This window comes from Cupressus sempervirens, chromosome 4 (genome assembly GCF_028749045.1).
Source record: "Cupressus sempervirens isolate cs-2001-9-10 chromosome 4, ASM2874904v1, whole genome shotgun sequence".
Taxonomy (NCBI): domain Eukaryota; kingdom Viridiplantae; phylum Streptophyta; class Pinopsida; order Cupressales; family Cupressaceae; genus Cupressus; species Cupressus sempervirens.
This window is the reverse complement of record NC_143121.1, coordinates 622,600,127-622,612,181: the sequence shown is the minus strand read 5'-3', so window position 1 is coordinate 622,612,181 and position 12,055 is coordinate 622,600,127. Positions and strand designations below refer to the sequence as shown.

Sequence of the window (12,055 nt, the reverse complement as noted above, 5' to 3'; positions counted from 1 at the left end):
TATGTTTTACTAATTTATTGTTTGAGAGTAGCCTTTTTAATTATTTCTATAATGAGTTAAATCTAATTGTGTTCATTAAAATTTTAATTACATTTAATTCTAAAATTAGAATATGTTTCTAAAAACTTCCTGTTTTAAATAAATTTATTAAGCCAAGAGGCTTTCTACAGTGGCACCAATCTTCAATGTAAACATTTTCTATTTAAAAAAAAAATTGACGTTCATTTACATGTCAGAAAAACAAAATAGAAATTTGCATTTTTTCATTTCTATGATTTTATGGAATATGATTTTTAAAAAATTTGTACATGGTGAAATAAATCATTGTCTAAATTTAATTTTGCTGAATTTTCCAGTCTCATAAAACTTCTATACATTAATATCAAGACATAGTATATATAAAAACAAATACAATAGTTTATTCATGGAATTTTTGTGTTCATTTGAATACAATATTTACTAAATTTATATTAATTCTTTTGAAAATTAGATACCTTTTGGCTTATTTTTTTTTAAAAATTGAATTAAATTTTAAATAAATTTATGATATATTCATATATAAAGATGATTTCTTCTTTACTTTAGTTGAAAAAATAAGAGCTCTGAATGAGCTTGAGTCCCTGCCTTGTGTTCTTAGTGATTCATATTTTGCACTTTAAACTTAAAAATAAATAATAAAATATTCTAACCTAGATCCTAAAATCTAATATTATATTCTATTTCAATGCTACCATTGATTTATGTAAATAGGAGGATTGTACATTGGATTCAATCCCGATTTGTGTAAATAAAATTCTTTAAGTTTTTCTTTAGCTTTTGATTGTGTACAATAATTATTGAATTTATTTGTTGTTAAAAATTTGTATGTTGTTATCAGGGTTAAATTAAATTGTGGAGATTTTTTTAAATAATGATTTAGTAGAATTGAAAAGTAATATGAACTTCTAAATTAGTTTCAATTTTTCTATTATGTTTTTAAAATTATATTAATTTAATTTTAGAAATTTTTAACATTATTTTAATTATTTGATATTTATTATTATCTAGTAGCAAGTCATGGTATATGTGATTCTACAACATGCATTATAAATATACATATATTAACTTAACATTTTAAAAATAAAATAAAATTATAAATAATGATTGATATTCTCATTTACTATTTAAAAAATATATATATAGTTGTAAATAAGACTAAAAATACCACCTCACACAAAGATCAAAATAGTAAAAGGCAATTAAACATAAATATTACACAAGAGAGAAAACCAACAGTACTCAGAAAACCCAAAAAAAGAGAGTATTGAATAATTATCTGAAGATAAATAATAAGTATTTCTTCACTAAGTAACTTCTCTAACCCTCCAAATATTTAATCCATACAATCCAATACGCCTAAAAACATGTTTCACATTCTAATCCAAATATCAAACAATTAGTATTGATTTCACACTTCATGAGTTACAGTTACATTTCACACAAAATTGTGATTATTGTTAGTTTACAAAGCCCTCATTCTTTACAAGTGGTTGCACTATTCTGGATCACCCACGGTTCTATTCCTGCCCAGTTGATCCACAGTTTGATTCCTGTCCAATTCAACTAAAAACTCTTGCAAAAGCTCACTCCCCAACTTGCAACCATCAAACCCTATAGCAAGAAGTGTGGGCAATAATGACTCTTCAAAACATCATAGAATTCATATATGCATTTTGTTTCATCAAACAATCCACCAATCAATAAGCATAAAACCCCAAAATATTCACAAACAATTGTAGGCTTTTAAACAAATAAAATAATTAACTCACCTCATTTCCATGCGACCATTTGATGTTCTCCCAAAAACTAAATAGATACTGTGGCATCATCCAACAATTTTGCTTTCATGTATTTCCATAATCGATTGCAATTATAGTGTTACATTCTTCAAATTCTTCTTTTCCAATTAGATCTAAGTTCAAATGAGATGGAGAAAGAAGCATTAAAGCCAATGAAATCAATGGTGTTGAATTCATGTTGCATGATTAAGAGCACACGTGCCAAACTAGCAGCTTCCTTGAAAGACAATTTACTACACTTCGAAGCAAGGGGTTGTTCTTCTACAACTAATCCTACTAAATCATAGTTTGTTAATCTTGAAATCTACAGGATTCAAAGCATACCATGCCTTCAACACATGTTCTCTTAGGCAATATGAAGCAATGGGGAATATTTTAGAGTTTCTAGTGAAGATTCTAGAATGCTGCCTTTTGATTTTTCAAATTTTTCTATTGAGAAAAATAGAAATAAACCCCAGAGAAATTATGAAGGACCAATCATAAAATCAGAATTATCATATCATAATTCATTTTAAAAATCAAACATTAGAAAGTTTAGTAAATGACATTCATTTTTTCATTTATATAAATTAGATGGGGGCTACCAGGAACATTAATTCCTTGCCTTATATAAGGCAGGGACTAATAATTGGTTTAGGTGAAGTATTGGTTATATATTTTATTTTGACAATATTTTTAAATTTTTTTAATTAATTACACACACACACACACACACACACACACACACACACACACACACATGTAGATCTATTGGTTATATTCATTTTAGGTTTTATTATATATGTTAAGCATCTTTTAATTTTTTGTAATAATAAATTTAACAATATAAGTGTATAAGTATATTAATGTTCATGTTTTAAAATAATTTCATACAATATGTCAGACTAACTATGATAAAATTAATATTAAATAAGTTCTATCATTTTATGAAATCTTGTAATATTACATGTTTAATAGCTTAATATGAAGAGATTTGAATTATCAATTAAAAAAATTTAGTCTATTTATTTTGACATAATACTAATCTTAAATGACATCATAATTCTATGACAATCTTAAATCTAGTTATGATGTAAATTGTAAGTCTAACTATAATCTTAATAAAACATATTTTCTCCTACAACTTCATTTTATTTAACTTTAACTATGATATGAACCATCACATAAACCCTAACTTATTATGTAACTTGATGAGACACAATTATTAGTCTTATAAATGGAATAGTAATTAATATATAACTAAATATATAATTAATCAAATAAAAATAATATTAATACTTATTAAAAAATTATTGCAAACTTCAACTTAAATATAATGATAAAATCCTTAAATAAATTAAAAAATACAAAGAAATCTATTATGTATTAATTCATCTCTTTCAACACATATATAATTATTATAATAACTTGTTTACTATTATTATTTAAAAAAATATTGTTTCAAAAAATTTAATATTTATTTAAATAACATGAATATTACATTTTACCACTCTCAAAATATAATGAATAACTAGTAATGTATTCTTCTATCAAATGTGTCAGGTGACATATTTGAATCTACATAAACCCCAATTAGAGTTTAAGAAGAGACCCCAACAGAGGCGAGTTTTCCTTCTCTTGTACTAGGCTATTCTACATACCAATAGATCGGGTAATTTATTTGTGAATAAACATGAACTACTTCATCATTTATTATCTACATTGTTCATGAAATCAACACACTAACCTATAAAGCACTTTTTCATATCTTCATGTGCTCCATTACTATGAGGAACCTAAGCCACTACATAAGTGGGATCTATATGTACAAGAACCAAAAATGTGTTCATGGTCAAAGACACAAAACCGAACATAATGCACCAAAATTCAAATAATTAATTTAAATGAAACAATTTGAGAGATAGACATATGTAATCTAGAAGGAAATGATTCCTTTCTTTCTACCCAATTAATAGAAAACATGGATTCTTCGATTTGAAATAAATGAATTTTAATAAAACCCAAACAATAAAGATGTATAAATATATAAATATTTTGAGTTGCATACATACTTGATTCTATGGATGCCTGCATTTTCACCTCCTAAGGCTATGGAGGATATGCATCCAACAATATAACATGATGATTAAAATCTCATGCATGTACTTTTGTCTGACTGAATGTTTTACATGATTAAATATTTGCATCAAAAACTACTCTATAAAGTCTACCTATGATAAACTTATGCAAACATGGTTGGACTCAACTCCTTGATATGTTAGAAACATGTTTTCTAGAGGACACTATGGGGAACACCTAACTTAATAGAAGAACTTAACCCCTAAGAATGAAACAAATCACATTTGTTATTTCAAATAAAATCCTCAATGTTTGGTGCATGTGGAATTAATTCTCCATTTGATTTCAAACAACAATTGGAAAGTTAAGGCAAGTGGTTATGTTAAGTTGGAATCCCCGAACATGTGTCCAATAGAGCCTCAACTATAATATATTTTAGTAAATGTATCAAAAGTAGAATAAAATTCTAGCTGTCAATTATGCAAAGGAATTGAAGTTAAGATATAGTAGTTTTTTTCATTATTTTTTCAAGACTTTAGGATCAAAATCTCAGATCAAACTCAGTGATTTGTCATCAAGATGAAGAGAGTCAAAGGAGTTATTACTCCTTTGACTCTCTTCATCATGATGATTCTCATGTAGACTGACAATATTTTCTTTAAAGTGAATGGTGGTGTTCCACAATTACAAATAATGCAAAAAAATTATCCTCAACTCCCAACCGCTTGCTCTTAATATACCATGGTTGAATTTTCAAGTATTTCTTTTGTATCTTCTCACTAGATATAAGAATAAAAAATTTTCCATACTAATATTATGTTCCTTATGTGAATATATATAAAAATTTACACTCATAAATATTTTCTTATTGTTGTACTTTTAACAAATTCTTATTAGAAATGTTATGTTTTTAATATCAATGGAATTAAGATCCGTGAAATACTCTATGAGCTTATCCCTTGAACCTCTTATAGGTGCAAGTGCTAGTGACAACATTTCTATCAGAAATTCAATTTCAGAAAACAAAATTCACAAATAGCCTATGGCTAAATAAATCTTCAATTTTGGAAAGTAGGTCAACATTTTTAAATCTAAATTTTGGGGTCAATAATTCCGCTCTGCTGCAGTGTACCCACAGTTTTTCAACCGCCAGTCGACCTTTACATTATAACTAGTTAAGCACATTCTCGTGTAGCCAAGTCACAACCCCTTCTGACGTGATTACATTTCTCTTCACAATGAATCTTTCAGCTGCTCAATGTCTGCACTTCTGTGTTGTAGCTTTGCTGATTAGCAGTATCTATGCGCTTTCAGACGGCGACATACTTTTACAGATAAAGCAGTCGCTAAAGGGCGATGCAGCCACAGATTTTCTGCCAGACTGGTCTAACGCTTCTGCTTCGTCTGATTTCTGTAAGTGGACAGGCGTCAAGTGCACATCATCATTGACGTCCCGGAATGTTATTTCCCTCGCTCTTCCCAGCCTAAACCTATCTGGTCGCCTTTCTTCTATGATTGGGAAGCTTAGCCGATTGGAGGAGCTCGACATTTCAGACAACAGATTAACCGGGCATCTTCCTCCTGAATTGGGGAACTGTACTCGTCTTCAGCACCTCAATCTCGCCGTTAACTTTCTCAGTGGCGTCATGCCCTCAACTTTGGTGAACTGCAGCTTGCTTACTTTACTTGACCTCAGTTTAAATAATATATCTGGTCTCATTCTTCCAGAGCTGGGAGAGTTGTCAAATCTGTCAGAGCTTTATTTATATCAAAACAATCTCTCTGGAGAAGTCCCTGCCTCTCTTGGTAAGCTTGCGAATCTTCAACTTTTAGGAGCATCACAAAATCGGTTTATGAGCTCCTTGCCGCCTGAAATTGGCAACTGCACGAAGCTTACCTACGTCAACTTTGCCGCCTCCAATCTCAAAGGAACAATCCCGTGGGAAATCGGCAAATTGAAAAGGCTGCAAGAGTTGGAGATTTTTGATAACCAATTGAATGGTTTTATCCCTCCAAGCATTGGGAATTGCAGGGCCCTGTTATTGTTTGCTGCTTACAAAAACAATTTACGAGGTCCCATTCCAAGAGAGTTTGGGCTTCTCAGTCGCCTCCAGTATCTCTATCTGTATGATAATCGTCTTTCCGGGCGTATTCCCCCTGAATTAGGCAACGTGTCGACGCTGCAAGAGATAGATGTATCTGTGAACAAGATTGTTGGAAGCGTGCCGGTGGAAATGGGCAAGTTGAAAAGTTTGATCTTTCTAAGCCTTTTGACTAATAGTCTCTCCGGCACCATTCCTGCCTTCTTGGGAAATCTTACAAGCTTACAATTCTTATATATTGCAGAAAACCTATTCAGCGGCAATTTGCCGGAAGGAATTGGTTTTCTTCCAAATCTCACAGAACTGTTAATGTGTACAAACAGATTGGAAGGTCAGTTACCTGCATCACTCGGGAATTATAGCGATCTGGTTGTCCTGGATGCCTGTGACAACCGACTAAGTGGAGAATACCCTCCTGGACTATGCAAGGGCAAGCAACTTTCCACATTGACTCTTTTCAACAATTCTATAGAAGGAAATATCACCCTGCTTTTGAAGGATTGTGTTTCATTGACAAGAGTCCGGGTTCAAAATAACAACTTCAGCGGCCACATCCCTTCAGATGTGTCAAAAGTGGCAGGTCTGGTTTACCTCGAGTTGTCCTTCAACAACATTAGTGGAGAAATACCCGCTGAGATTGGGCTACTAAAGAACCTCACTAATCTCATTGTCTGTGGTAATTCTCTGGTTGGATCTATTCCTCCTCAAATTGGGGATCTCACAAACCTGGGCAGGCTCAATTTGAGCAATAACAAACTCAGCGGCAAAATTCCTTCTCAAGCCGGTACTCTCAATAATTTAGAATGGCTTGATCTCGGCGGAAACTTACTTGAAGGTGCTATTCCACAGAATTTCGGCAGCAACTTTTCCTACATGCTCATCTTAAAGTTAGGATCAAACAGTTTGACCGGAACTATTCCTGTGTCGCTGGGAGATTGCTCCAGTTTGATAGAGCTCGACCTATCCCGAAACCGGCTAGAGGGATCGATTCCGAGGGAGATAGGAAAGCTGGTGCATCTGTCAACTGGTTTGGATCTCAGTAACAACCGGCTATCTGGTTCTCTTCCACCAGAGATCGGAAATATGGTGATTCTAGAATCATTACACGTCTCCCACAACCAGTTATCTGGTTCTCTTACACCGGCGATCGGAAATCTACTCCTGCTTGCATCATTAGACGTCTCTAGCAATCGACTGTCTGGCCAGTTACCATCGGCTCTGTCAAGATTGGTATGTCTTTCCAATTTCAATTTCTCATTCAATCGATTTGTTGGCCGAATTCCTACTGCGAAAGCTTTCTCTAGGGGTACTGCAAAATCCTTCGATGGTAACGAAGCCCTGTGCGGTCCACCCACTTCCAATTCCTGTCCTAAAATCAGTAATAATACCGGCAATCACAAGAGTATATTGCAGACAGACAGCATCATAGGGATTGTTATTACCGGATTGGTTGCTGTTACGCTTGTGATAATAGGTCTTATATATTATCGCAGCAAGGCTGAACAACTGAACGAAGAGGAGGACGCACTTAATGGTTCGTTCAGCAAAGTGGCGGTGGAGCTTGCGCGAGGTTATAAGCAGTGGATTACATATGAGGAAATCTTGAACGCCACGGAGGATTTCAGTGATAGATATCTAATCGGCGCGGGTAGCTTCGGCAGAGTGTACAAGGTCCTTCTGAGGGAAGCCGAGAACGGCCTGGCGATCGCTGCAAAGGTTTTGCGATTGCAGGAGGAAGGGGAAAGTAGTCTAATGCGTGAAATAGAAGCTCTCAAGTTCGTTCGCCACAGAAACATTGTACGCTTGCTTGGGTTCGTGTATGGTTGCAGGGCCAAAATGGACGTTCTGCTCTTCGAATACATGGCAAAAGGTTCTCTGGAGGAGGCACTCAAATCACAAATCCTGGGGTGGAAGATTCGACTCAATATCGCTTTGGGAGTTGCCCAGGCTCTCAAATATCTGCATCACGATTGCACACCACCAATTGTACACCGCGACCTCAAATCTGCCAACATTTTGCTGGACGACGACGGCGTACCACATGTGGCTGACTTTGGTCTGGCCAAACTGATCTATTCGGACGGCCAAAGCGGCACCTCCTCTGTTTATGTTGGCACTCATGGCTATATGTCTCCAGGTCTCCACACTGTTTTTTTTTTTTTTATGAATTTTGTCATGGGTTTCGGTTTGTATTATTAATAATAATTTCTCGTTTGACTTGCTGTAGAATGCGGGTACGGAGTTGGGTCTTCCCCGAAGCAAGATGTGTTCAGCTTTGGAGTTGTGCTGCTGGAACTTCTCACTGGCAAAGCAGCCGTCGTGGATGCGGAAGAGGGGGGAGGAGAATGCAGAGGTTTGGCTGAATGGGCTGCTGTTATGAAAAAGAATAAGGGACAAACTATCAAGGATTTAATAGACCCAAGTCTCCTAAATGATTACGAAAAATGGGGAGATGAAATCGAGAGTGTGTTTGAGATTTCACTGCTGTGCACTCGACCTTCTCCAAGAGAGAGGCCTTCCATGCGAAGAGTAGTCGACTTTCTTTCCTCTCCATCTCCAACAGTATTAGAATAGGATATGTCTATGTTTAGGGTTCGTTTGGTTGCAAGCATAGGAATGCATATTAGGAATAGGAATGACTATTCTAATAACAACATTATTTTGGAATGACATTTTCTTTGGTTATTTTCGAACTTCTCCTTTAAATTAAGAGTTTATTTGTATTTACGCAACTTTATTATGATATACCTAGTAAACTGATATTTAAGGAAGCTCTCTCTCTCTCTCTCTCTGAAGAACCACAACTCTTACTCTCCAGCAGTTCTACTCTTTTTATCTTATAGTAGTCTAAAAATATGTTAAATTACAATTTTCAAATGTAAGTTAACTTTCTTATTTTTCATTGTTTTCATTGTAAATAGACAAAAAAACAGATACATAGATACATAGATAGCTAAAGAGACAAAAAGAATTACAAAATTTATATCTAAAATTATCATTTTTTGTATTCATTTTGTAATAATAAAATATTAAGTGTTGAAAAATCAATATTAATTACAGAATTTTAAATGAAATGTAGTTTTCAATTTTTTGTTATTTCTTTCTTTCTGAAAAATAATATAATATCCATCAAAGATGTAAATGATATTATGTATTTTGGAGAAGGCAATAAATAAATATTTACATGTAAAATAATAACAACAATATCTATGGTGTGTTTTCCTGTTTCATAGTGTCTAGTTTTTTACAAGAGTCTAATTTAACTATGTAACAAAAAATGAATACCTTTTTTATGTAGTTAGGTTTCCATGTCTAGATTCACATAAACCTAATTGGATGCTCATTGCTTATCCCTATGCTTTGTGTGTGCATGTTCCCTCTTTATTTGAATTTACTACTTGACTTAATCTATAATGTAATGTTATTAGCTACTTATCCAACCTTGTTAGATCTATCTCATGTTTATAGGTACGAGGTCATTAATACAACTAGGATCACCATCCATCTAAGTACTTGTATATGATGAAATACAAGAGACATAATTTACTTGATTGGTGAAATTTGAATGACAATTTTATGGATTTCTTCATGTCTTGTAAAAATTAATTTCCTTTAAGAATGCAAATTCATACCATTTCAGCATAAATATAACACCAAATGATGAATATTTATATATATTAAGCTTGGGATACAAATAGTTAGTCAACTCAATTATTTTAGTTTACTTATTAGTGTGTGCCTTTCTCCACATGCCTACCACATATTCTTGGACACAAAAAAAGATAAAATATTGCATAAAAATGAGATTTTCTTAATCAAACACTAGTTTTGAAATTAATCATGAACATTAAATGTAAATAAAGCATGTTGTTATGTAGTGGAGGATAGATTTGAAGTTAAATTATTTATACCTTCAAAGGAAATGCTATTGTTGAAATACTCATGAAGATGCTTATGTTGAGCTTCAAGAGTTGACTTTAGGAAAGGAAGATTATAGATGCTATCATATATTTATAGATCTAAAAATTACACATTATCTTCATTGCATCAGATGCTTTTACCTCTCTCTTGAGGACTTCAATGTTTGAACTTGAAATTGCAATTGAGAGATAAAATTGAATTGAACAAATCAAATTGTTCATTTTAAAGTGATATATCACATGCTTAAATTTGTCACTCAAGCAAGCTAACCTTTGAGGGATTTAAATTTGGAGCCGCATATTAGGAAACAAGTTGCTCATGAGGACCTATAGCCCCTAATATAGGCCAAAATGAGGACCAAGAATTTTAAAAATCTAGGGAGAAGCCAAAATTAAATGATAATAGAAATAGATCAAACATATCAAGTATGGGATGATAGGAACACTAAATAAGACCAATGTGAGAATTAAATTAGATATTGATGTGAATTATGATGCTAAAAAATAATTCATCTATGAATAATAGAACTCATCCAATTTTTTATCTCACCCCATTCTACACAATAAGTACAAAATTCTCAATTTGTATAGAGAAAATCATATTCCTTGATTTCTCTGTGTGGCAAGTAGTGTTTTTGCAAATGATTCTTAGCTTGTGAATTGAAATTTCATTGTAAACTCCTATAATGGAATTTATTTTTCTTCAAAATTTAATTTACTTTGGTATTTTTTTAATTGATCTCAAAAGGTAACAAAAAGAGGTTATCAATATGAGGTGGTTTTATAGATGAATGAACATGTGTGGTTGAAGTTTGAAAATGTGATTATGGTGAATATTTGCAATGTAAGTGAGTTAATAAGATCATATTTGTGACTACATGAACATATGATTTGATATTTCATTTCGTGATATGATTTTATATATTCCAAAGGATATGCCCATGAAAGAAGGTGAGTTAGAATTGATTGATATTTAATATAAGAACATGTTTGAGTTTCAACAGAACATTTTCATAATGTCATTCTTGAAGTCAAAGTGCAACCAATCAATTGGAATTTGTAGTCAAGGTCTTGCAACTCAAGTATTTGCATCATGTCATTCTAGTAGTAGGAGCCTATAAAAAACACAACTCATCATGGCTCAAATGTGGCATGTACTCCACAACTACATATTCAAGAGAATAAGAGGACAAAACACTATTTTTTAACATCAAAGTGTAACCAATCAATTGGAATTCACAGTCAAGATCTTGCAACTCAAGTATTTACATCATGTCATTCTAGTAGTAGGAGCTTGTAAAAAACACAACTCTTCATGGCACAAATTGTGGCATGTACTCTGCAACTACATATTTAAGAGAATAAAAGGACAAAACACTATTTTAAAAAAAAAATGTATTTATCCAAATGGTTGCTGCTCTAAGTGTTTTTGAATTGGCTGGCTCCCTACAAGGTAGGAAATTGGTAGGGGAGAATCTGGTAGGAGGTACTGATCCTAGTGTGACAGAAGGATGAATCGAGAAAAATTTGGCAAAAGCTGATGGGATAGAAGGAAGAATTGAGGATATTTTGGCTAATACTAAAAAACTATGGATGTTGGTACCACTAGTTGTAGGGTTCAAGAGCTTTCTTTGGATTCTTTCACTACAAATCACATGCCTAGTCATGTATTCGAGAATGAAAAGAATCCTTCAGAGAATGTGGAGGTCAATATTGAGAGGAAATCATTGAGAGGAAATCAGAAGGGTCATGGAAAGGGTTTAGTGATCAAAGGACATGGTATTCCCTATTTGGTAGGAAACTTGGTGGAAAATCATCCTTCCCTCCAGTCACATCAAAATCTTGCTAGGAGAAAGGTGAGTTCCAAATTTTTATTTCAGACCCAATTGTTGATTTCTCTGTATCTTCTATGGAGTTTACTCTTGTGGGAAAATTTATGGGGGCTAGACCAAATATAGAAACTTTGAAAAAAATGATTAAATGGAAATGGGTTATTCGTGGTCAAGTCGATATAGCCCCTATGTTGAATGGATTCTTCTCATTTGTTTTAAATTGTACAGAAGATATGAATATGGTTCTCTGTGGAGGTCCATGGTCATTTGGAAAAAGTACTCTCACTATTAAAAAATGGGAGCCA

At 33.0% G+C, this 12,055-nt stretch overlaps 1 protein-coding gene across 1 annotated transcript; it reads left to right on the top strand.

Annotated features, from left to right (window-relative positions):
- The first annotated feature begins 5,081 nt into the window (after positions 1-5,081).
- LOC149562759 (uncharacterized) lies at positions 5,082-8,769 on the top strand. The gene is made up of 2 exons (XM_089826179.1): positions 5,082-8,135; positions 8,226-8,769. The coding sequence occupies exons 1-2, from the start codon at positions 5,135-5,137 to the stop codon at positions 8,570-8,572; spliced, it is 3,348 nt and encodes a 1,115-aa protein (XP_089682305.1). The 5' UTR covers positions 5,082-5,134; the 3' UTR covers positions 8,573-8,769.
- Positions 8,770-12,055: the final 3,286 nt, after the last annotated feature.

Bases quoted from the DNA above. Each gene is read 5' to 3' on its own strand.
- LOC149562759 (XM_089826179.1), top strand. From the start codon at position 5,135: ATGAATCTTTCAGCTGCTCAATGTCTGCACTTCTGTGTTGTAGCTTTG. The intron at 8,136-8,225 runs GTCTCCACACTG...GACTTGCTGTAG, and splicing joins TCATGGCTATATGTCTCCAG to AATGCGGGTACGGAGTTGGG.